At 47.5% G+C, this 27,265-nt stretch overlaps 1 protein-coding gene across 4 annotated transcripts in view; it reads left to right on the forward strand.

Moving 5' to 3' along the window:
* The window catches only part of BTBD19 (BTB domain containing 19), a 1,265,487-nt gene that overhangs the window by 1,216,820 nt on the left and 21,402 nt on the right, over nt 1–27,265 (forward strand). For all 4 annotated transcript variants that reach the window (XM_069642352.1, XM_069642353.1, XM_069642350.1 and 1 more), the window contains one exon: nt 24,941–25,072. In XM_069642352.1, the coding sequence (XP_069498453.1) occupies nt 24,941–25,072 (132 nt within the window). The remainder of the gene's footprint in view (nt 1–24,940; nt 25,073–27,265) is intronic.

Consider the following 27,265-nt stretch of genomic DNA (forward strand, 5'->3'; position numbering starts at 1 on the left):
TGTTCAGAGAGGCCGTTGTTAGGCTTGACAAACAATGAGAAGTTGTTCACTGATGGCTTAGCAGGAATCGGGCAGTGGCTTTTCGCCTGTTGTTGGCAAGCAGGGCACATCTGCCACTGAGCATCAGAGTGCCACTGCTGGCAGGGTAGCTGTTCTGAGTCCCTGCCCCTCGGCAGGTTCCCCACCTCCGGAGTCTTGGTAGCAAGTAAGGGGCGTACATCCTGAACAAGGACCGTTTGCCTCGGCTCCTGCCCCCTCTCTCCCTAGAGGTCAACCCCCCCCCGTTCGTCTGCCTGTCGCTACCAACATCAAGATCCCCACTTGAGGTTGACGTAGATCTTGAGCATGTGCTGATATTAGTCCCAGAAACTTTAGGTTGGTTGTCACATTTGCCTGCTGTGATCTTGCTACCACAAAGCCCTCAATGAAGTTCAGCTTAGAGTGGAGCAATGCAAGAAGCGTCTTGTGAACTTTTAGGGTATAATTTAGAGCTTCTTATAATGTCGTAAACTGGGCCATTGCTATAGTTAACACTGACATCTGTGACAGTAGAACATTATTCCCTTTGTCCGATGTTTTCTTTGGTTTACTGCAGAAGTTCTGTTGGGTAGCCAGCCATTCACTCGAAGCGCCCCTTGAGCCGGCCGGCAATGGCTGGGAGAAAATATTCAACTCTTCGAGGGCTGAGCTCTTCTGCCCAACCTCGAGTTCCGCTCCTTGGTTGATCGTCACTTTCGTCAGGACCCCTCCACTGGGGCACTCTTCCGCCATAGGTAGCTCGCCCTCATTTGTGTCCGGCGGGGGGGCTTTGTTGGGTTCCCACCCTCTTGGCCGATCGTCCGTGTGTGAGGTTGGGAGGTGATCTGGCAGCTGAGTCGGTACTGTAAATCTAGTGCTAGCCTTTAGTTCAGCGTTGTCAGGACACGCTTTTGCAGAGAGAGTGGTGGGGATTTTGGGGGACCCCCAGTGTACGTTGGACTCTGAAGGTGCAGGATCCATATTATCCGCTATCTCTGCTGAACGGGGCTCTCGCCACCTCGCTTTGGGGGAGTGCTGCCACACTCTTCAATGATGGATGTCAGTCGTCATAGTCCGCCAGCCGCTCCAGTATTTTGCCATCTGAAGCTCCTTTTCCCCACCTCTCCCACTGTTCCACGTGAATTTAGAGGTGGGTTTGGAGGTTATGGTGTTGCAGTCATGCGCCTTTCCGTTCAATTTTTCTGGGACTGGGGGCACACTGCCCTCTCTTCCCCTGTCGGCACTGGAACCCGATGCCAGTTTCTGCCTCCGGGGGAGACCTTTGAAGGGGCGGTTTCTCTTACTGGAACGCTCTAGGGCTGGTTGGCGGTCTGAAGGCAAGTGTCTCTTTGAGGAGGTAGCAGTGAAAAATGCAACCTCCATTGGCTAGCAGGGCCCATAACCCCTCTCCTCGGCAGACCCCTGGTGCACATCTCCCATCTCAGGATCTCCAGCCTTCTTCAGACGGGGGGATTTAGGATTTGTTTGCGTTATGACATTGGGTGCTGCGTTTGGAAGGGACTCAGTAGCAGTCCAAGCCCTCCTCACAACCCTGTTTGCAGTAGAGGGGCTTGTAGTCTCCTGAATGGTTTTTGGGGGGTGCAGGTGGAGCAGGCTTCATCGGGCTTACACCCGTCTCCTGTATCAAGAATTCCACCCAGTTCCGTTCAAGGTCACCCCTCTAACATGACAGCACGGGGAGCTTCCTGCACCACGTACACAGCTCCTTTGCCCGGAGGTCTTGCGTGTGGTGCACCAAGGGCTTCCACCCGTCGAGCAGTATGTTGTGCAACAGGGTCAGCAGAGTGTGCAGCGGTGACCGCCTCCCATGGAGAGCTGCCCCTCAGTTTTCACCCAAGGGCCGCTTAGGTCAGTTACAGGTCCAACGGCCGTCTCGCCTCCCTACCAGTAGATAGGCTCCATTTCAGGCCTGTTAGGCAGGGCCGAAGCCAAAGAAACATCAGTGGGCACTGGTGGAAAAGTAAATGATACCAAAGTGCGGGACAAACGGTTCCGGTGATTATTTGGTGAAAGCTTGGACTTAGCCGTCTCACCTTGGAGAGTCGCCAGCTTGCCAGGTGTGTGAAGCAAATCATGCAGGACCAGGAGGGGGGTGGCTTTAACAAATATCGACCAAAGAGCAACGATGAAAGGCTTTTTGAAAAAACCGGGCCAGGGTTGCCCAGAAACCGGCCCCCACTCCCCAGGGACGATTTCGGCCCAGCCATGGGCCGAAAGGCAGAGGGGCCAATCCGACCGTGGAGGAGTCCTCTCTTTCTCCATAAGTCACTCGCCGGTCTCCTCCTGTCGGCTGACTGGCGAGTGACTGGACTTTCCTCGGGACTCCACGCAGGCGCTCTGCGCCTGGCCTCCCAGATATAGGGCTTTCAATTTTACTAAAGGCACAGCAGGCACAGCTCAAGAGTAGGCCGCAAAGTCACAGGAAGAGCACAAAATTGCCCTATAGGTCAGTCCGAGTCTGCTCACAGTTGCAAATGGCAATTCGTTCCTTTTGTGACGCTGTTTGAATGGTACCCAAGGGGGGAAGGTTTTTGATCAAATGTGATGCAAGTTGTACATTTTAAAGAATACTTATTCAGCCACACTGGTCAAAACTGTTAGCTGCATAGTGAAGTAACTCATCAAACTGGCACACATTGGCCAAAAAAGTGCCCCACAAGCTTTGCAATTGTGGTTCGGACATGCGCCTATTGCCCTATAAGCCAGTCCGAGCCTGGCACGGGATTATGGACAGGTGGAAGAAGATTTTGCCTTCATATTGATTCTTGTTTTAACCCTCCACGTGCTGCTAAAGGTATGCTGTGTTTTTAAAGGGCAACATATTCCATTGTATTCTCTAGAACAGTCGCCTTCATACTGGGGGGCTGGCCACCATAGGGGGGCTCGGAGGATGTCCAGGAAGGCCCAGACTCTTTAAGATGTGTGTTTTGTAACATTAACAAAGATTAAGGTGACTGCTTTTAATAGAAAATATAAGCAGTAGACAATCCTCTGATATTATAAAGAGCCTGCCCCTCCGCGCTGGTCTTCCTTTTGGGCCCTCTATGGAGGCCAATCCCTAGGTCGGGATTTGGGGGTTCAGAAACAATATTTCTACTCCAAGGGGGTCTCAGTATAAAAAAGTTTCAATACCACTACTCTGGAAACTGAGGGCTGTTACAGGTTTGCTAGCAGGGAGTGTTCTGTGTATTTGGGTTCCCCACTGGAAGGAGCAATACAGCAAGAATGGATTTTCCGCCTTCCCCCACATCTACGAATGTATGGGCGCAGTCACGGCCCAGGTTCTTGTTTGCCGAGCATCCCGTCAGTTGTTTGAATTCTCTTTAGAGCAAATAGAACACGCACATGTGTGTGTGTTGACCAATGTTGAATGATCTGTGGGAAATCACTTTACTTCCCTTCGCCTCCATTCCCATATCTGCCAACATCGGTAGTGCTTAGAAACAAGCTCAACAGCTGTATTGATTAACAGCGGGAGTGGTCAGAGCCAACAATGATTCTGTATGGGAATTCAGGACGTAAGAAAAACGCGTAAGAAAAAGAACGGGGAGGTGGTGACCCTGTCTCTTAATGCCACAATCAGGTGAACAATGTACCTATTATCTGAAGACAAAGCTACTAAAACATCAGGCAAAAGCCTGTATGTATAGAAATGACAAAAAACCAATAAGACAATAATTTGAAAAAACAACCACTACGTAATAACAAAACCAATTTTATTTTTAAAGGACAATTCAGGAATTCAGGACAAGCATATACGCAGACCCGTTTCCTAGGGCAGGCGGACTGGGTGTCTGCCCGGGGATCAGAGCATAAGGAGCTCAGGGGTGTGGTAGTTAGGGGGGTTGAAGGTAGTTGCCCACCCAGACAGCTGCCTCTGTGCTCGCTCTTGTCAAAAGTTAAGCATTCCTTTTTTTTTAAAATAAAGGAAGGCCTGTTCCAAACGCATCATATGAGAAGCTCTGGAGACACACACCGTCCACCCTCCCTAAATCCCCTCTTCAGCTTAGGCTCTTTGTGTTGACAGAGCCTTTAAAGTAGGGGCAATTTATAAGTGGTGGCTTCCACAGTGCACCACAGTGATAAAAACTGAACATGGGGTGTTTTTATTCGGAAGGCCAGCACAAAGCATCAGTTAGCTGACCAGATCTATGCACTCTTCCAAGGGAATGAAAGTGCCACACAGAAAAGGTTTTAAACTATGTTCTTTATTTTCATGCCTTTTTATTTGACACACCAAAACGATTTTTTGTGTATTACTTTTAAGTTACATATCGCACATGCCTGAGATTTTTACTGTTGTTTTCTTGCCTAAGTTTTCTAGTGGTTGCTTTGGGACATGGACTAAATGCATCCGCTCAGCATCGCGGAACTTTTCATTTTCTTAACACACCAACCACAGCCAGATGGCTCCTCAATGTGACTTGGCACCTTGATTAGGAAAGCATTGCAGTGATAGGTGTGCAGCAATGATTTGTGCGCTGCCTAAGTCACCACCCTGTTTGTTAAGGCATCTATGTGCTGCTACTGTAAGAGCACATATGACTGATGTGTCCCATGTCCATACAATAGCACACTGGAATTGTTTGTGTATGTAGCTCTAACGAGTGTGCCATACTGTCCTCACACTTAAACACATAAAACAATCAAAGAATTTGCCTCAAATTGTACATCCACAAAGCCAAATGCCCTTTCTACACCGTCACACCATGATCTTCACTAGCTGCAGACCAGCACTAATAAGAGATGCTAAGGCCAGCTTTGTAAGAGGAAGCATGGGCCTGCTCTTTTTTGCAGAAATAACCCCTAAGGCCTGTGCAATGGTGCGGATGTAGGGGATGAGGAACTATGGATCTTATCCCACGTATCAGAAGCCAGTTTTTTTTTTTTTAATTATACATCATTTTTTTACTGGTCAGGCTCACGTTTGTAAGAAGTACAATCCTTTCTGCGTATTAATATCAAAGAAATCAGGATGTGAGATCACTATACAGCTGTAAAGTTTTGGAAAAATGTATTTAATCGCAAAACAATTTTTTCACACAAAATGTTAAGTATTTACATTTCTTTCCATAAGCACGAAAGTGACACGGCCAGGTTTGGTATTCTAACAATGGGGGGTACCTCTGTGTACCAACCTCTAGATTGTGGCGGTAAAGTTCCCAAAACTGTGCACAAGTGGATACAACAATCAGGTAAAACGGAATTTGAGTGAGTGCTGCCCAGGACTACTTTTAGTCCAGGGTTATGTAACAGACAGTGTACACAACACTATATATAAACATACAACAGGGGTTAAACAGTTGTGTCACGGATCATTGACACTTTAGTGTGTCGGCCAACGGGGGCTATTTTTGAGCACGTTATTGTGGTGGCCTTCATCAGGCGAGACGTGAAGCGTTGTTCTCTCTGTGAGTGTTATCTGTGGGGGAAGGATAGCTGTCAGGATCTCGGACGTTTATTGTTAATTATTTAGAGTTACTTATTAGTGGCTGAGTAGTGCCTAGAATCTACACATTCGTGTATATTGAAGTACAGCTTACCGTCAACTGAGGGTTTGGCGGTGTGGCTGTGCTTCAGAGTCCCTCATGGCATCATGGAGGACTGTGGTGTATTGACCTGGGGTTCCTGGATCCAAGGGTTGCACCAGGAGCCAAAAAATGCCTATTAATGGCCCTTTTTAGGTCTCAGATCTGTCTAATGGAAAGGCAGAATGATGTCTAAATATCGTCTCCCATAACAGACTGTGATGACAACATGGCATAGAGCGCCGTGGTATACAGTGTAGCTGGTGCCATGAACAGAAAGGTCAAAGCATCAGTCTTGCGTGACGGTAAAGTCTGATGCACTTGGTGTGCAAGGAGGCCGTGAGGTCTGCTCGAAAAGCACATACTGGTGTGTTGGATTAAACGTGGTGGTGCTATTACGAGTGGTCGCCTTGTCTGAAAGCGGCTCGCGAAACACGTAATGGTGTTTCTTTGCTATGCACAGGTAAGTAATTGTATAGATAATTGTGCATGATGGTGCTATCATGAGTAATTGCCATGCCTCAGAGTGGCTGGAGAGATACGTAATGGTGTATTGCTCTATTTTAAAAAATACACCTAATGGTGCTGAAATGAGTGGCCATGCCTGAGGTGCACTGGAAATCAGGACAAAATGGGTGCTAGTCAACCAATACACCTCCGGTGAGCATGTGAATTAACTGAGAGTCCAGTGAGGTGCAGGCCCCTGGTGGTAGGATCAGCATCTGGTGTGGCTAGCGATTACCGGTTGGTGCTGTACTTGAGACGATCTCGCTGCGGTCACGGCGTGTGGAGTACCATGGTTGCCGTGGTGATCAGGGTAAATACAGTGCTTGGCCACGCCCTCAGGTTCACGTGGCGTATGATGAGAGGTCTCGTGGACCAATAGAAATGGAGGTGTGCGCGTCGGATGATGTGTGGGCATAATGTAAACGAGGACGGGCTGGGTAGGTTCAAGTTTCCGCCAATGGGAGTAGGTGAATGCTGTGTCCCGCCCTTGGATGACGTGGGCCAATCGGGGTAGAGGTGGGCACGTCGGCTGGCGTGCTCCTTCACAACAAGAGAGATCCGGCTTGATGGGCTCGCGGTTCTGCCAGTGATCGCAGCGCTGGTGTGCCCGAGACTGGGACTAGCGCTGTGTATCATGGGAAATGTAGTGCGCACTGTGATTGAATACCCTAGCAATGGGGACTGCATGTGCGCGAAGTGTGGGTAACTCTTGCAACTAGTGTGTGATGCACTCGCGATCGATTGTTACATGGGTAAAAACCAGTCTGATAAAATTACATGGTGATACAGCAGTACAATTCAAAAAATCAATTGTACAGGATGAGCATGTGTCATCACACAACATGCTGAGTCCTCTCCTTCTAGACATGTCTTGTATTAAATAGGCGAAAGCCCAAAGTTGCGGAAAACATGGAACATCTAGACAGTACATTTTTCACTCTTTATTAGATGTCTCTTGAAGGGTATCTATTTCTGTCTAAAGAAATAATGTCCTATATATGTTTCTGTATTGGGACTAGGCATGCTCAGACTGAGACCCAGCCCCTCCTCATTTAAAATTCTCCAGAAACAAGAAGCAAACGAGCCCTCATATCCCATTTGAGTGGATGATGTTGCAGCCATTTTATCCTTGCATCCAAAAACTCAAGCTGTCCGAATGAGTGTATATGGTTCATGGTACAAACATTTTAATGTTAGGATGAGCGTTGTGAACAGTGATATGACCAAGCCATGTGTCTGTTGTGTATTTACTGGTTCACTCATACAACCCTTTTATTACAGATTTGTTTATCAAATACAGCATTCCCGAAAATGTTCTCCAATTTATTGGAAAGCAGACAGGAGCACTCATTGGTGCTATTTGTCCCGTTTACCTCTCTTATGTGGTATTTTGAGAGACCACAATAGGAGTGTACGAAACTGTCCACCTTGTTATGATAACTTTCTATCAGAAAATAATTCATATGGTTAGTCTAGTGTTACCCCCCTCCAAAATACAAGTGAGGTGGTTCGAACAGAACACATGCAACACAGGGCCAGTGCGCCCTCAGGCTTGTCACACCACAGTGTGCCAGTGCGGGCAGTTTGAAACTGCATTCAGGCAAGTCCTTCCCTAAGAGCAAGTGACAGACGAACCATTTACTTGGGCAGCAACAGCTGTGTTTGCCCATTAGATTTCTTCGGTAAAGTACTTGAATTACAATGTAGTTAAATAAGCTTCATTTGTTTAGCATAGATTTCTTGGCATTCAGGAGGGTTTTGTCACGAGACACACGGGTGTAGTTTGGGAGTGACTCAGCGACATGTGCCAGTCAGAGGGGCGCATTCTAGTGTTTCGCCCTGGGCACGAAGTTGGCTAGAAACGGCCCTGCGTATGCGTCCTTCGCACATAAGGTGTTGCACTGCATAAAAATGTGGATCTGACTGCTTGGCTCTTTAGTGCCAGGGCCGGACTGGTTTATAGGGCAATAGGCCCATGACCGAACCAAAAACACAAAATGCTCGTGTCGGACAGTTTTTTGGGTCAAAGTGGGGCTTTTTTTTATGAGTTATTTCATTCTTCGGCTAGTAGTTTTGACTAGTTTTGCTGAATAACTATTCTTTAAAAAGCACAATTTGCAGCACACTTTATTTTTTTTTTAAAGACTCCCCCCTTGGCTACTATTCAAATAGTGTCACAAAAGTAATTGTCATTTGCAACTGCGGGCCACTTTTTCATTGGTGCTCGAGACAATTGTATGGCCCAGCCCGACCCTGTTTAGCGCCTAGGCGCGATTAAGTTTACGGTGTGTTCGTATTCACTAATTTCTATTGAGAGTGGAGGCATTCTTCACGTCCCGCCATTTCACTGGAAGGATCACGTGTGCCTTTGTGGGTGTACCTGTTCCACGTCTCTGTGGGTGCACAGGACACGCTAGTGTTACCATTTGGACATATGAATGGAATGTTCCATGCTAGTTCATGGATGGAATGTTCCAAGCTAGTTCTCGACTTGGGAAGGCGCTGACAGATTTCAAAAAAGACACGGGGCCAAGCATAGCCTGAGAGCAAAGCCAGAGCAGTTGACCAGGCCGGCAGTGAGCACGTTATTTCAGTAGACGTAGAAAGAAAGTAAGGGTAATCTTTGGATGGGGGTCCTGGCTGCTGCAGCACACGCTGTTGTGCATGGCTGCCACTGGGCCCCGGGCGGGGAGTCTGGCCTGCTGTCATGCGCCTGCCTGGGCTAATATTGACCCGTCACTCAGCCCGCCACGTGCTATCCCGGTGACCCCTGGGGCCAGGCGGCTGGCGTCGGCCGGCTTTGTTCGGGGCACGGCCCTCCCACCACAGCTGCGGCCTAGCACTCGCCGCCATCTGCCGCTTCCATTGTCTGCGCACTTTGGGTCCGTGATGGATTCAGGGCTCAGAAAAATGGCAAGACGGCGGAGGCAGACGCAGGAAAACACAACAGGCAGGACCAGCGTCCCCCCGGGCCAGGACCCGGGCAATACAAAGTGCCCGCTCATCACGACTAGGCCCCAGCGCTCGGAGGTAATCCAGTCACGGCTGTTTATGTGGAGGCCCAGAGTGTCACTCAACAGGAGCGTGCCCGGGTCACAAGACACAAACAACTGGGCGCAGGGGCATCGATGACGTGGGGCAAACACGAGCCTAAGGGGCAGTGTCAAGGGCAGTCATGGGCTGCCTAGTACCACAAAACAGAATTGGTTTCTGCCATACTGCACCCACCTACCCCGCCCCTGAACTGCGTTTGCCACTCCACTGACAAAGGGCCACCTTAACTGACACCAGTGTGTCTGCTGCCCGCCTTCCACCCGGCAGCCCTTGCGTTTTAAGTGTTGCCAAGTGCAATGAGAGCTTAGAGTGACGCACATGATGTAGACATATTTTACAATGGCACGAGAAAGGAAGAACACTCACAATGGTCGTCGGTGGAAATCGAATAAGTAGAGGCCAGGCTCAGAGGAAATTCGGGGCAATGACCATAACAACTCACCAAATGTTAGCAGAGCGCATGGCTAATACGTTTTTGTATTTACTATTTATTTAGGTATTGTTTTCTTGTTAGGCGCTTATACAATAAGAAAATACTGTTTCAAAGCGCCCACAGGGCAGGGAGGGAGAGTGGGAAATGCACCGAGAATATCTGCGTGCCATCTTCAGTCACTGTGTCACAGGTCTTTCATTCTTTCGAGGTAATATATATTGCGTACCATTAAAAAGGGTAATAATGACTGTAGCGTTTTGAAGCTGGCTGAACTTGCCATCAAGCGCTACATACAAATCTGATGATATTTTTATTTTGTATGTTATTTGGAGAATGTGGACAGAGAAGAGTTCATGATGTCCCAGACCGGTCTATGGTTTCACCCCTGTCCTGCCCCCCTCTGAATTTGGCTGGTCTGCTCTTAGGCATCGAGCAGTCAGGGGCCAGGGACCCCAGGTGAGTGATGCTTTGACGTCAGTGCGCGTCTCTCCAGGCCCTTCAGATATGGCCAGCTTCCAGGGTTGAATCTAGGACTTTTCATCGAATTCATACTATCGAAATAGGCCTCACCAGCAATACTGCCTCGAAATGTTGGCTTCCCAATAGCTCCAAAATGGACCATAAGCATGTTTGTACATTTTCCGCAAACAACAAAACAAACGAATAGTTCTTTAATCGCATTTGCCTAACAGCGTTTAATGTTTTTTTTAGATTGTGCTGCACGATCGGTAGGGAGAGAGAGAGAGAGAGAGAGGAGAAAAAACGGTCACCGGACCCCAATGCGCCTTTACTACTTCACTTTTCCTACTTTATTTATTTATGTGTTTCTATAGGCGCTTGTACAATAATACAATACTGTGTTTCAAACCACCTTACCCTCCTGACTTTCTTCTGTACAAATGTCTTCACCAGCACTTGCTACCATCCCCTACTCTTATACTGTGCTTGTATACCACATTTTACCCTTGGCCCGTACAACTGCAATAACGGACACAAGTCTTTCTTCTGTTTCTTTGCTTGTATGCCGCTTACCTGCTTTTCACGTTACTGTTGCTGAACCTCTTACAGGTCAGTTCTATAGTTATTGCTGGTTTTTCATTTGAACTTATTAATAATCATTTTTTTTGGATGAATTTGGTTTTTTAACATTCTGTGAAATGATAGATTGCATTTCAATTAGATGGAAAAACATGGACTGTTATCCATTATGGAAAACCTTTTGTCATTTTGCTGGGAAGAAATAAGATGGTGGAAGGGCCTATGCCTCCTTGGTTCAGGCAGCGAATAGCGGAGTGGTGCTGCTTCCCCTTTGTCAGCTGTATTTTATTTTCTGGTGCCCCAATGCTGAGTGTATTGAAGTCCAGGAAAGGCAGTGTTACACGTATAATCTGCTCAATGAAGGAGTGGTCCAACTTGAACAACACAATTAGGTTTCTATTTTCATTTTATTGTTAAGAGCACGGACCTGGGCGAGAGCAGAGGAGCCTTTTGCAGGGTGTGGGAAGGCAGCGTTTGGGTTGGTGTTTTTAAACAGTAGAGTAGAACTGTGAGTTGTGGTCTGTCCGTCAGTCTTTGCATCCATTTGGAGAATTGTGGAAGAATTGTGGGTGCATTCCGAGCCGATACAGGGACTGAGTTACAGAGGGTGAGTACGTGACCAGAGATTGTTTGCGGGTCCTCTCTTTGTGGACAAATTGTGATTCAACCTGGTTGGTCGATTTGCTGCACGAGGAGTGTGTGCCACGAGATATATGGGTTATAGGTCAAAGGATCGAATCAAAAGGATCGAAATACAATAGGGTCGAATCAAAAGGGTCGATTTTTTTTTTTAATGTTTTTTTTTGCCACCTTCCCCCCAAATCCCTGTTTTTGTGGTAAAAACCACTTTTTTTCCTATACGGAACCCCCAAAAAATATATATATTTAAAAAAAAACCTTTTGTTTTAGGTCCTATTGACTAGATCCTATGGCATTCGATCCTTTTGGATTCGAACCTTTGACCGGACACCAATATATGGAGGTTAGCTGTCAGTATGCTGGGGTGTTACTTGTGACAGCTTTGTAGATCCCCCCACCCTTCCCATGCACTTTCCCCTTCTTCCTCTCCCATGCACTTGCACATTCTCAACGTAACTGTGCCTAGTAAGATCGTTGTTTTTTGTTTCTCCCTTGTTCCCCTCCCTTAGCTTGTCGCGCTCTGAAACACTTGTGTACGAGCGTGATACAAATAAAATATCAATATCAATGATACCTAGCCCACAGATGAATCTGTCAGGAACTGTCCTCGATTGGTTCCACTCCTTCCATACTGAAAGGAAATACTTTGGGCTTCATCAGGAGTTGGGCGGTATCCCAGCGGCTTCCTTCACCTGAGTCTTTGTTGCTGGACCGACAAGGTGACTCATCTTGAAGTGGAGGTGTTCTTTCTTTCTTCTAGAGGATTGTCTGTCCTTATAGAGATACAGTTATTCTTGGGAGGAAGCCACTATGCCAGCTGTAGTACCAGCAAAGGCACAAGACTGCCACCCGAAAAAACCAAGCAATGGGAAAAAGCCCAAAGGCACCAAAAAACCATTCAGTCCAAAGCAAGATCAGCAATTGATGAGCAGGTGATGTTCCGGAAATAGCAGGAAAGGACAAGTCCAAACGGGGTGTAAATACACCCTGAGTTTTCCTGTAATCCGAAATAGTGCAAGCCGATTTGTGCATACCCAGGGGGAAGAAAGGCTCTTATAATGAAGGTGCGAAGAATAGTAGTTGTGAATGACTGCAAAATAGTCAAATTCTCAGCAAAGATGTAAAGGATAGCAGGAAAAGGACTGGTGGAAAGAGCAGAGTGTAGCAGAGGAAAAAGCCGGAGGGATAGAACGCAGGGAAGCCCCAGGGGAGTACCACAGAGGACCAGGGCTGAAGAAAGAGCGTAGCTAAGATTGAGTGAGGAAAAGAGAGAATGCGGCAAAGGAAGTCAAGATTGAGTGTAGGACAAGCGGAATCGAAAACAGCTTCTTTCCCCAAAGATCCAAGAGCTAGGGTTGCAACGTGTGGCTAGAACACAGCAAGCAGAATGTATAGGGTGTAGCGGACGCCATGATGGAAATAGACTAGATCGATGATGTTCCAGAGAAACGTGGTGGAACATTAATGGTGCCTTAAGCACAATTTCTTTCAAAGCTTCAAGATGCAGGGCCGATGACTGTATGCCCCCTCTTATGTCTGGTATTACCTGGTTTGCCGGGGGTAGGCGATAGAACATTCGCAGGAATGATGGTGCCTTGATATGTTAAACAGGTTTCCAAGAATGTTCTGATTGGGGATACCCCTACCACTTCACCAGGTACTGAAGACTTCCTCTGTGATAACGAGAATCACAAATGCGAGACACCTCATACTCTTCAGGTTCTTCGAACGAAGAAAACAGATTTCTCTTTTTTTCTGTGGGCATAAGGATCAGGAGTAAATGGAGCCAGAAGAGAAGAATGAAATCTATGTAGAGACTTGGATAACTGCAACCGGAACGCCACTTGATTTATCTTGGTGAGTACCTCAAAAGGACCAGTTAATCTAGGAGAGAGTTTGGAGGGTCGTACCCATCTAGGTAGGTATTTGGTGGAGAGCCAGACCTTGGAACCCACATTCCAATAAGGGGTAGGGCCTCAATGTGCATCGGCCTGGTCCTTTAGACTCCTCTGTTCCTTTTGAGATATTCATATGCATCCTTGTGTGCTTGGTTAATGTTCTGCAAGAGGCTGTCAATAGTGGGAAAGGATGTTGCAGGAAGTACCGAGCTGCGAAGGGCTCATGGGTGGAGACTATAGGTCAGGGGTGCACAACTGATTTTGACAGAGGGCCGAAAGTACCTTACATGATGGCTATAGTGGGCCAAAAAGTAAATGTGGGTGGGGCGGTAGGTGCGGTGGGGCGTGGTGTGGCAGGAGGCTTTTTCAACCCCCTATTTTTATTAAACACTATGCCCCATAGCCCCCACCCCTCAAGCAAACACTATGCCCCATGGCTCCCACCCCCAAACACTATGCCCCATGACACCCACCCCTCATGCAAACACTATGCCCCATGGCCCCCACCCCTCATGCAAACACTATGCCCCAAGACACCTACCCCTCAAGCAAACACTATGCCCCATGGCTCCCACCCCTCAACCAAACACTATGCCCCATGACACCCACCCCTCATGCAAACACTATGCCCCATGGCCCCCACCCATCATGCAAACACTATGCCCCAAGACACCCACCCCTCATGCAAACACTATGCCTCAAGACACCCACCCCTCATGCAAACACTATGCCCCAAGACACCCACCCCTCATGCAAACACTATGCCCCAAGACACCCACCCCTCAAGCAAACACTATGCCCCATGGCCCCCACCCATCATGCAAACACTATGCCCCAAGACACCCACCCCTCATGCAAACACTATGCCTCAAGACACCCACCCCTCATGCAAACACTATGCCCCATGACACCCACCCCTCATGCAAACACAATGCCCCAAGACACCCACCCCTCATGCAAACAAAATGCCCCAAGACACCCACCCCTCATGCAAACACTATGCCACAAGGCACCCACCCCTCATGCAAACACTATGCCCCAAGACACCCACCCCTCAAGCAAACACTATGCCCCATGGCTCCCACCCCTCAACCTAACACTATGCCCCATGACACCCACCCCTCATGCAAACACTATGCCCCATGGCCCCCACCCATCATGCAAACACTATGCCCCAAGACACCCACCCCTCATGCAAACACTATGCCCCAAGACACCCACCCCTCATGCAAACACTATGCCCCAAGACACCCACCCCTCAAGCAAACACTATGCCCCATGGCCCCCACCCATCATGCAAACACTATGCCCCAAGACACCCACCCCTCATGCAAACACTATGCCTCAAGACACCCACCCCTCATGCAAACACTATGCCCCATGACACCCACCACTCATGCAAACACAATGCCCCAAGACACCCACCCCTCATGCAAACACAATGCCCCAAGACACCCACCCCTCATGCAAACACTATGCCCCAAGGAACCCACCCCTCATGCAAACACTATGCCCCATACTCATACAGACCCCAACCCCCCCACCCCTGCATACAAACTACCAAGTATACACCATGCACCCATACAGACCCGAACCCCCACCCCCCAACTCAGCACACAAACCCACAAGAATACACCATGCACCCATACAGACCCGAACCCCCCACCCCCAACTCAGCACACAAACCCACAAGCATACACCATACACCCATACAAACTCGAGCCCCCCCCAACTCAGCACACAAACTCGCAAGCATGCACGCATACAGACTCGGACCCCCCACATCTCAACATACACTGAACGTGCACACAACAACAACAAACATTCAGGCAGACCCGACCCCACCCCCCCAGCCCCCCCACCCCCACCCTCCCAGCATCTCAACATACACTGCACTTGCACACAAACACATTCAGGCAGACCCGACACACCCCACCCCGCATCTCAACATACACTGCAGACATACAAATACAAACACACCCATACACACCCGACACACACCCCCACCTCCGCATCTCAACATACATACAAAAACAAAAAACACAGGACGGAGCCGAGACAGACACACAAACATACAGCCCCCCCACCATGTACTTACCCAGACGTCCTGGAACTCTGGCGAGGCTTCTGGCACTGCCCAAATCGTTTTGGGTTGGGTGTACCTCAACATCTGTGCACCCCGGTGCACAGATGTAGAAGTATACCCAACCCAAAACGATTTTTAGAAATGGAGGGACAGATGCAAAACAAGAGCCTCTTGCTTTGCATCCGTCCCTCCATTTTTAAACATCTTTTTTCTCCGGCTTTTACCCGGGCCGCCAGAGAGAGACAGTATGGATGGAACAAAGGGCCATCCATACTGCCCCTCTTCTGTGCGGCCCGTGGGGGGGGTGGGGATTGCTCAGCCCCGACTTCATTCTGCCGGGGGTGTTGGGGGGGGGGGGAGGGCCCCGTAGCCCCCCCTACTCTGCACCCCTGTCAGGGCAGATTAGGTCACTGAGCCCCAGCTTCCCTGGCAGCATACACACACACACTGCGTGACTCACGGCCCGGCAAGGAAAACAAAGACTTTCTTAATGGAGGGCGACCTTTGCTGCTTGCGGGCCGCCTTCCATTAGGAAAGTCTTCAACCCTGCCGGGCCGCATCCAGCAGCATCACGGGCCGCACTTGGCCCGCGGGCTGTATGTTGTGCACCCATGCTGTAGGTGCAGTAGAAGATTCTCATGCCTATGGCTATGTGTGTAGTATTGTTAAAGGCGAATTCCGCTGTGGGTACCAGGTCTACCCAGTCGTATTGCCTTGGGTTGATAAAACAGCAAAGGTACTGTTCCTTAGTGCTATTCAACCTATCACTCTGACGGTTAGTTTGGGGGTGATATCCTGATGAAAGAGCCTGTTTGATTCCAAGTAGACTACATAGCATTTTCTAAAAAACAGAGGTAAACTGAGTTCCTCTGTCAGATGTGAGAGACTCTGGAATGCAGTGTAGATGGAATATTTCCTGAGAAAATACAGCAGCCGTTTTGGAAACCGTATGCACCGCTGAAGTGGTATGAAATGAGCCATCTTGCTAAATGAGTCTACAGTCACCATGATAGCGGTGCATCCTTTAGAGAGGTGGAGATCCATGACAAACTCTGTAGAGATATGGCTCCAGGGCCTAGTGTGAGTTGGTCTCTGTTCCAAAAAGCCAATCGGTTTGTTGGTCTTGTATTTACATTGGCAGCAAATTGTGCATGTCCAAACAAAGGACCTAACATTCTTGCACATTGTAAGCCACCAGAAGGAGCGGCAAATTAAATCTAAAGTAGCATCATATCCCTGTTGTCCCGCTGTCTTGCTTTCACGACACCAAGACATCATCCTTCTTTGTAAGGTGTCTTCAGTAACAACCAGGAGATTATAGCGAAAGACGTTAACGTCCCTTATGGTGTCTTCTCTGCTGCACCAGTTCGGCTCCATCTTAGCGGATGCTGTAAGTGATTTCAATCCGGCGCACACCTAAATCAATGCCTAGCGTGTAATGCACAACTGAAATCCTTATTTATTTGTGTCTAAAACTTCTTTTATTCTGAACAATGTACCACTCATATCATACCCCTCTCCTGAAACCCCTCTGCCCCCGGTCACACTGAACCAGGAATCAGGCTGGTTTGCAAAGTTAAAATATTTATTTATGTATTCAAATTAATCACACTATGTTTTAATGGGTACACAATAATCACCAATGGGGTGATGTAACACTAAATAATCTCTTGAATACACCAGGAGTAATAGTGAGCAAAACAATTCAGCACAGAAATAATACTTTTATGTGTGTGTTCAGATCAAATAGCAGTGTGGTTACTAGTTCCCCCTGCACACCCCTCAACCCCCCAATAGGCAAGGTAAAGGGATAGGAGGAGAGAGCAGGTATTCAGGAATGGCAGAATTCGAACAAAATCTCAATCCCAATTTCCCCCCAGCAACACAAGAGAAAACAGAATTGATTGGCAAGCGGCCAGAATGGTTTTAAAGTTATCTTGCGAATGGATTGGGTAAAAACACTAAATATGGTTTAAATTGCTGAAATTGTTTAAATTCTTATGGGAGCCACTTTCGATAGATGCACACAAACACTAGCAATGATTTGATACTAAGAAACAATGTGAAATCTTACTAATCAAAAGCTGTTTTACACGTGTCAGAATTTCCCTAAAACGAAATTTGCTGCAAACTTTTCAGTGAGTGGTAATCGCGATTACGGGAGAACCATATGGATTTGGGATGCGGAGGAAGTTATGGACGTTTTAGTGGAGGTCGTTTTTTTCAGATAGGTGCAAGAATGGGAAAACGGGAAGCGCTTTTAAAATGACAAAAAGGATTTCTTACACTAGAGGATGACTATGAATAAACGGATACCACACAAGAACACAGCCACTTGATCAGGGCGACTGCTGCACTGGTCCCGCCTTCTTCAGATGAAAAATATCAGTACAAAGATAGTTTTAACAATACTAGCACAGGAAGAATATAGGAGGGATAGGATAGAGAGTTCAGGCAATTCAAAAGTACTCCTAACAATGCAGGTTCTGAAGACAAGATAGGATTGATTTAAGATAGGGATTAACTAAGCCAGGTACATATGCTAGTGACACAGTTCTATCTATAGATACTCACTAGATATGTTTCAAATGGAACCGTCGGGATTCTGGTCAAGGATTCTGGTCAGGACAGACTGCTGGGCACCTCGGATTGGACTGGGTCGGTTCACAGCACGGCACCGGACTGGATAGGATCTGCAATGGCTCTGGTCACGGCACAGGACTGGATTGGATCTTTTGGTTCTGATGATAATTAGTTCAGCAGGAAAGCAGTACAGCACAGCCCAGCTGTATCTTGACGCTCCCCTTAGGTTTCTGGGGTTGGTTCTGGTTCTGGGAATTTAAGGCCTAGCGGAAAAATGGTTCAGCTATGCAATGGGCCTTTCTGCTTTGCCAAGTTCTGGAGTCTGGAGCAAGTAAGATGGATAGTTCTGCAGCAGGGTGCTCCACCAGCATTCGGATAGTGGGTGAATCTGTCTCTGTTTCTGAGTGCTGAGCTGTCTCTATTTATGCTTATGATACAGGGGGTGTGTGTGCTGGTTTAGCCTAAGCTCGCCCCTTTGACAGGGATTGGTCAGGATCTCCTCTCAGCCTTGATAGGAGGAGAAAACCGTGTGTCATCTTTATGGTGTGGGTTTATGAGGCTTAGAGTCCACCCCTGGCCTCTTGAACACAAAATCTACTTTTGATACAATATATATTTCCTCTCCCATGCACTTGCACATTCTCAACATAACTGGGCCTAGTAAGATCTTTGTTTTTTGTTTCTCCCTTGCTCCCATCCCTTAGCTTGTCGCGCTCTCAAACACTTGTGTACGACCACATATACAACCACATATACAGATTACATCTTTTGTACAGCAGCTACTCCTCCAAAGCCCGTAGCTGTAAGATCTTGTCTGCTTTTCCCAGAATTTCGCCCTTTTCATCAGGAACACATTTATCCATTTATCGGCAAATTTCTACAAGTGTGCGCGTATAACGTGGGCATACGTGTATAAAGTTTCATACTTCTAGCAGAAATACATCTGGTGTAAAATCACATTTTCTGCCGTTTTCTTACAAATTATGTCAAATGATCTTGCCGCCTCTTGAAATGTGCAGCCAAAACATTTTATTTACCATTCTGTTATTTTTATGTTCTTGACAGTTTTCAGTGGCACGTTATATGTGTTTAAACAAAATGTTGTTCGTGAATGTCCAGCCACAGATGGTTGTTTGTCTCTGCCTCTTTTTGTTTCCCTTCAGTTCAGGAGCAATCTCCTCCCAGTTTTCTTGGCAGAGGCCATATTACGACTGTTCACACCTAGCATTTCCTTTAGCTGGAGGATGTCCATTGTTTAGTCCTGGGCTCACCAGCAATTCGCACCACCCCCTGAGTTTCAGCGGGGGGGGGGGGAGTGTCCTCCTCTTGTGAGGAAAGCTGTTATTCCAGTTTGGGTGGTTTTAGCAAGGCTTAAATTTAAATGTTATTTCTGTTGCATTTTTCCTGAATTTAAAACACACTTGTGATTTCAAAATATCAGCTTAGAATACTTATTCAAGATTTTAAACCACAGGATAAAAACAGTTACAACAAAGGTTACTCTCAGCAACAGGCCACTTAGATTGCAACATTTGAGTTCAGTTTATACAGATTTTAAAGTTTTAATCAGGCTTCTGAAAGCTGTCATTCAGGCGGCCGAGGGTACTGCGCCCAGATTTTGACAGATTCCACAGGCAGGCAACTTTTGCTGTGGATGTTTCTTTGATACTTTCAGCTTTTCAGGACATTATACATTCACAATGATTTGTTATATTAAGTGAATTGTAGCACCCAGCAAGAATTCTGGATGTTTGAGGGTGTTTTGCACCGGCATTCTGCAGTTTCAGCAACAAAAAAAAGTGATTTAAAGCAAGATTTTGGGTTTCATCTAGCAAAGCACTGCTTTTCCTTCTGCACTCCATTTTCACTTGTTGTGGACCCCAGTGACATGTTTCAGGAGTGAGATCTCTGTTACACCACTGACAACATGCATGGCAGATTGGGCAGCCATCTTTTTGTGCTTTGCAGAGCGCGATTTTCATAGGTTTTGGCACGCACAAGGGTTTTGCTGCCATTTTGATGTTTCTGGCACCATCAGAACACAGTGATGCCGCATGCAGAGCAACAGTGGGTCAAGACATCCCACAATGCATTCATGACCTCTTGTAGAAAAGAAGACACAGTACAAAGGAACTTATTTCTGGGAAAGAGGGGTTCAATCCAGGATTTGGCAGATGGTTCTGTGTGGAAACTCTGTGACAAGCCGTCGGCTATAGAGTTTTCTGAACCTGGAATGTAGGTGATCTGAAAATCGAACTGGGCGAAAAAATATGCCAATCTTGCTTGTCTTGCATTGACACAGTCCATCTGTTGCAAGACCCGTAGGTTTTTATGGTCATTTCGTATAAAGCAAGGACTGGTAGCTCTCTGCAATAAGTGCTGCCACTCGACGCAAGCCTGCTTCATTGTCATGAGTTCCTTTTCGATGACAGAATAATTAAGTTCACTCGGACTAAAGGTTTTTCAAGAGGTAGGGGATGGGATATTCCTTCCCTTCGATCTCTTGTTTCAAAACCACTCCAAGAGCTCCAGCGGAGGCATTAGTCTCTACAGTGAAGTGTCTGATCGGGTTGCTTTAGGATGGGAGCAGAGCAGAATATATTCTTGAGAACACAAAGTGCCTCTTCTGCAGCCAGACTTCACACTGACTATTTTTCTTCAGTAATGCCATGTTGGGGAGCACAGTTGTGGAATAATCCAGGAAAAACCTTGGATAAAAATTAGCCAACCCCAAAAACCGCAGAATCTCCTTTCTGGAAGAGGGTGCTGGCCATTGAAGCACTGTGTTACGCACCACCCACTATGAGGCTTCTCCCACTCACCTTCACTTACCTCATGGGGGCTTGCTTCTCAGCGTCTTCCCTCTATGACGGGGTCCTGGCGTCTCTACTCGCATTGGCGGTTCTCTCTGCTTTGCGGTATGGGGTCGCATCGGTTCCGGGGCATGTTTGTTGAGAGCTCACCGTGCATGTGCATATTTCCCTGTTCTTCACTCCACGCATGCACAGTATTTCGACACTTGGCGATGGCGGCTTGTGCTCCAAGCCTCGTTATGGTGCCGAAAGTACAAAGGCTTCCGGAGATGCACAGTGTATCACGTCTTAGTGTGTGCACTCCACTCATGCTTCGCTCCAAGACTCCTGTCCTTGCTCTTTTGTTACCTTCCGCCTCTAAGCCCTTGTTTTTCATTCTCTGTGTCCCTGGCCCTTTAGTCTCGGGATTTGTCAGCCTTCTGCCTCTTGGTCTTCCTCGGCCCTCCTGCCAGTGTAGGTCATTTGGTGGTTATTCAGTCAAATTCCCGTAATGAGGCGGCATGGTGGACTACTTTTAGGGGAGCCAGGTGAATGGCTGAGACCCCCATCAGGAGGGCATTTCCCCCATTGATATGCAAGACCACAAGGGACTGAATTACAGAATGGAAGTCCTGCAGCTGGATGAAGGGTATGGTTTTGTGAAGAGTGGATTGTGAAGAGTGGATTGAGCAATGGGATTTGGGCCTTCTTCTCTGTGTTTCTGGAAGGATTTGCTGCTGTCGATAGTGAAGCCTAAGGATTTTTTTGAATCCGAGAATTGCAGATCAAATCCTTCTAGGGACATACATTGAGCCATTGTTGGAAGGTTTATTGTTTAGTCGGGGGACCGATGAGGATTAATTGAGTCTTGTAGGTGTTAAGGTTGAGGTTGGCAATTGACATCCAGGGCTGGATGATGGCTAAGTAATTGCAGAGGCAACTGATGTCCTGTGGGATTAATACTCTTATGTTATACTATGTATCATCTACGCATTGGTGGACGGCTATATCAGGATTTTTGAGGACGATGCCCAGAGACTCCAGGTAAAGATTAACGATGATCAGTGAGAGGATGGCGCTGTGGGGGACTCATCAGGAGACTGGAAATCAGTTAGAATGCAATGTGTCCATCTGGATGGCCTGGTGTCTGGCTAAAAGTTAGGCAGTAAACCAATTCAGGACAGAGCCAGTGAATCCCTTACTGGAGGGAGAGGAGAATGCGGTCGTCGATGGTTTTGAAAGCAGCCAGGAGGTCAAGGAGGACTAGGAGGAATGAGGCACCCATATCCTTGATTTTGGAGGGCATCATCCACCACCTGGTTGGTGGATATTTCGATGCTGCACGGAGGTGTAGTTGATTGATTCTGACAAGTAGTTGTGCGGCGACTACTTTTTCGAAGCTTTTGCTGATAAACAGGAGCTTCATTATGGCCCAGTAGTTGGCCCTGGGTGTTGGGTCGTTTTTTTCTCCAAAAGAGGTTGTATGAAACCAATCTTGACGGTATCAGGCAATGACCCTCCTGTGAGGGTGATATTAATGATGCCGAGGAGTGCGTTGAGTGCGGGGGCTGTCAATTGAGCCTATGATATCATCAGACAGGAGGACGATTTGAAGGAGTCAAGCACTTTTCGGTTATCCGGGGATAGAGAGGAGAATATTTCATCCAGAGGGGCTCTATGCATGGTGAGGTGCGGGCGGGGGCATTAACAATGTGGGAGGTTTATAATTTATGATTGGTCAAATGTTGTCTATTTTTTCAATAAAACCATTTTCTGAGTTGTTGCCACCTGAGGATAAGATGAGGGCTTGGTACAATACTTTACTACTTTCAAAAGGCTTTGTTCCTGTAAGAAGCTGTCGCAATGGCGGTGTAATAAGCTCAGGTTAGGCCAGTTAAGCGGAACATGGTTGGTGCAGGCGATGAGGAGGGATGATGTTGAGACTAGATCTAGGGTGTTGCCTTTGTTGTGTGTCGGGGAGAGGACAATTTGCTTAAGGTCTATTGAATGCAAATAGTGCGCTTCGAGTGTGGTTATCGGCATGTGACTCAGGGATGTTGAAATCTCTGAGAACCCCATTATTAGTGTGTGCTAATTTGACAAATGAGGGTATTTTAGAGGTGTTGTTAGTGAAAGAGTCATTCCTGTGAGGTAGTCTGTGGATGAGGTGGAAAGTGAGGGGTTTCTTGTGTGTGTGACCGTGTCAGGGATCTGACTCTGTCAAAGAGGGAATGGGGCCCATTCCCAACCTGGTGCCAGTCCTTCCCCAGAGGTGGAGTGATGGAGATGGGAGGGCCACAGTCTACCCCTCCCCCCACATGTGCTTGGTTAAATGTACAGAGCACCCCTTGTTTTCACCCCATGCCTACCTCCACATGTGCAGGCCAGTGTTTTCTCTGTTCATTTTCAGGACCACAGCAGCCATAAACCTGTGCGGCAAAGAGTAGCGCAGGTAACCCACCAGAGAGAGAGGTAGGGAACATACAGTTGAAGGAAAACCTCTCTCCAGGAACCAGTGGTCAAGATGTTAATCTCGCACCAAGAACAGACTCTAAAAAGTGACTTTCTGCATAGTGGGACACCATTGCAAAACACCACTGACCTGCGTACATGAAGGGAGCAGGGTTTACGGGAGCTTTAACACATCCCAGGGAGAAAAGAAAGGCAACAATTGGCCCAGGGAACCAGCTGAGCGGAACGGCCAATGGAAGGGGGCGGAGGAGAATTAAGAGACACTGCGAGTACGGGTCAGTGTGGTTGGTTCGGGTGAGGTCAATGGAAGAGAAGGTGGACCAAAAGGCCAGGTGGAGGAAGGACGGTGCAGCAGAGCATGGAGGAAGATTACGGAGAGCGGGTGCAACGTGAGGTATTGGTTTGTGAGAGAAAGTGGTATTTGGATGTGAAAGTGGATGGTTGATTATTGAAGGGAGTGGCTTAGGTTAAGTGTAAGATTAGAAGGGGAGCAGGTGAAAGTCAGTAAGCAAGGTGAATGAAGGAGTGTGACTGTGAGTGGACTTGAGAGTAGTGGAGAGAGGAGCAGAGAGTAGTGGAGACAGGAGTAGAAACAGTAGTAGAGAGTAGTGCAGAAGGGAGTGGAGAGCAGTAGAGAGAGGGAAAATGGTAAACAGAGGAACATTGGAGCTACATGGAGAGAAACAGAGGAAGACAAAGGAGAATGGGAGGAAGAGAAGGGAGTAGAGTGGAAGAAAGGGAAAGAAAAGCAGGGCTGTAGCACAGAAGTGTAAAAGATAAGGAGAAGGTGAGACCTGGGTGATTGGAAGATACCACTTATTGATAATATGCTTATTGTGGAATCCCCAGTTAGGATCCACCTAGGTTGAACCCATAGCAAAAGAGAGGGATAAGGCGGTAGCCTTTACTCCCTCGCCATTAGCGGCCAGACTTTAAGATAATAACGGTTACCAATCTCTAGCGAACATCTTGGGAATTAAGGATACCTGGGCTAGGGAGATTAAAGTATGCAGGAGTAGAGAGAGAGAGAGAGAAAGAGAGAGAGAAAGAGAAAGAGAGAGAGACACCTGAATGAGACCCTATTCAAGACTTCAAATAAAAATCCTTAAACCATCTTCGAGAGTTGGTGTGTTCTTGATGCCATCTGTGACATGTGATGAAGGGAGCCAGTAGGCGAGTGATTAGAACCCTGTTGTTCTGGGAGAGGAGACGAGGAAGCATGGCCAATCGCTCATGTGGATGATTGACACTCCACCTCCTGCTCTTCCTGGCCGGTCAGCTTGTTGGATGCAGTCGATAAAGGTTGATGTTGAAAGCATGGAAGGAGGATGGGGTGAACCACTGTTACTTTCCACATCTGCGCTGGGCCTGCTACCAGCTCCTGTGTCCAGATGAATTGCTGGTGGTCCCTGGATGCTAGTCCTTTATTCAGACACAGAGAATCTTTCTTCATCCGGTTGTGAAAATGCCTAATGCATTCTGAGGCCCTACGCTGTTCTCCACCTGGTGGTTGATTTGCATATTATCCACAAGCACTCAAGCACCTATGCCAGTGTCCTCAGTTAAGTGGTGCAAAAGTGAGGACCTTCAGAGGAGCAAAAACGATCTGCCTGGCCTTCGCTGCGGTAGTTACACCGCTGTGGATCGTACTATTCACATACCACCTACAAGCCTGCAAAAGCATATCTCCAATCTTCTTGATTTCAGTTTAGTTATTTGCAGTCTATCCCCAATAGACCAGTTGTGGTGTATAAACACATTCCATAAAAATGTCACATAAGAATGTTAACATTGCAGTAGTGCTACATGCATGACCGTGGCTGCTCCAGGTAAAGTGGTAACGTTCTTTTCAATCTTCTTTTTTGGTTCAGGGTGTTGTGAAGACTCAGAGTTTCCGCGAACTCTCCGACCAGGCTTTGTTGACCGTCTTGCGGAGTGACCGGCTGACGATTGATGAAGTTGAGCTGGTGCGTGCCGTGAGAGAGTGGGCCCACGTCAATTCGGTGAGTTGAAGCTCAAGGGTGGCTCCTGGTGGAGTGGAATGCCCAAAGGCCATCAGGGAAGCATACTGGCATCTATCATGTTTAGTTATTATGCAAAGGCCGGGTATTTGACTGGAGTCGTTTGTGGGAAGGGGCGTGCTCTATTAAGCAAGGTGTTTGTGTGATGGCAGATCCTCTGGCAGAGAGACCTTTTGCAGGCATTGTCCACAGAAATAAGTATTCTTCTGAAGGTTGAGCCTCTGGGAGAAGGTGTTTGTGACAAGGAGTGGCCAAGAGCAGAAGGTGTTTATCAGACAGCGGTGGGGGTGGGTGGTCTCTTAGTGCATTGATATATGGGTGCAGACATGGACTATGAACTGTGATTCTGTGGTGGCAGGACCTCCAGGAGTAGTGTCTGGCAGAATTTGCAGTCTATAAAAGCTGGTATTTTGGTTTGTCAGTCAATTCTCTTGAAGGAGGTTTGGCCAGCAAAGGGTTGTGCTTGCGTCTCTGGAGGAGGAATACCCTATAAAATGAGGTGTGTTTGGGCGATGGTTGGTTCCCAAAAGAGTAAATGCGTGTGGGGGAGGGGTGAGTCCCTAAGAGGAAATGATTGTAGGAGAAGGGGACTTGTAGCCATAGTAATGGCTACACGCTCTGAGAGGTGTGGTGTGTGTCAGAGGGTGGGCTCCCCAAGAGTAGGTGTTTCTGCGAGAGGGTCGATTTTCACAGATGTGCTTGCTAGAGACTGGGTCCTCCGAGGCCAGTTGTATTTCGGGGGAGAGTGCGTTCCTTCACCCGAGGTCCTAGCAGGAGAGTGTTGACTTTCTGATGGTGGATGTTAGATGGGAGTAGATGTTCTGAGAGGGGGTTAGTGGCAGAAGGTGACCTCTGTGAGGTATGGTTTAGGTTTTGTATAGTAGGCAGGGCTGCGACCCTGAGAGGAGAATTAGGAAGGGTGTCTGGGAGGAGATCAGGTAGGGTAGACAAAAAGGGTGTCTGGGAGGTGCATGTGGCAGAAGTTAAATCTGCAGAAGAATTTGCGCCACAGTTTTGCTCTGTGTTGCTTCTCCCTGAGGACGGTCGAGCAGTGAGTCCCTTGTTGGCTGTGCGTAGTCTCTCAGGCTGTGCGTAGAGTCTCAGGGTTCTCCACTTTGACAAGACATCTAGGGTTTCTTGTCTCTTGTTGAGGGTGGTGCGGGCTGCCATTTTGCTCCTCTTCTGTAATTAAACACTTGTACTTAAAAATATGGAATATACAGAAAATTGATATGCACAGTAGGATAGAGCATTGACACAAATGTTCAATTACATTTTTAATAATCTTAGTCCACGAGAGAACCTGCCTGAAGTGAGGGTTCTAGGGTTTAAGCTATTGAGGGTTGTTGTCCTTTGGAGGGAATTAGTACAGTTTTTCTGGTGGGCTTGCAACACTGAAGAGTGTACAGACGATGGACATGTGGTATTTGGAAGGTGCATGTGTACCAGGAGCCCATGGTGGCGGTGGACCTTGTTTGAGTGGTCACTGTGCCCTTCATTGCATCTGTGGCATCAGAAGTCATTGCTGATCAATACCCGAGCTGCCAGGCACATCAGCAGTTAGCCTGCATGCCAGAGTTCATGTTGACATGAGTGGTATCAGAGATTCTTCTGTTTGGCAGCATTTGAGAGGGGCCATGTCATGAAATCAGACCTGGTGAAACCTACCGGGAGGTTGGACCAGATCGGAATATCTGAGCAGGTCCGCTGCTTCTGGTGTGAGACCCTGATTCAGAACACAGGCGGTCTTCATTCAATAACGGTAGGGGTGCATCAGACTTCAGCGGCACTAATGTTCGGGTATTATGGCATGATTAGAATTTTATTTCTGTGTATATGTGTGTGCAGTTTCCAACATACAACATGGCACAGGAGTTGGCATAGGTTGGGTTTGATCACTCAGTGAAACAGTTCGATTAGGTTAGATGACATACATTTGATGGCCCTTTATTGAGGATGTGTTGTATGAACCACATATTTTTTTAGTAACTATTTCTCCCCTTTTTACAAATGGGGATTTATCCCCACTTTCCTTCTTGCCAGCCCATTTCACACCTCTCCCCTTCTCCCCTCCCTTTCTCAAAGGGTTACCTTTTTCTTATCACTTCCCTATATACACATATACTCCCTGTTTTAGCATGTGTTTCTCGATGGTGGGGTCTCAGTAGAGGTTTC

The sequence above is a fragment of the Ambystoma mexicanum genome, chromosome 1q, assembly GCF_040938575.1.
Source record: "Ambystoma mexicanum isolate Mex_15411 chromosome 1q, UKY_AmexF1_1, whole genome shotgun sequence".
NCBI classification, from domain to species: domain Eukaryota; kingdom Metazoa; phylum Chordata; class Amphibia; order Caudata; family Ambystomatidae; genus Ambystoma; species Ambystoma mexicanum.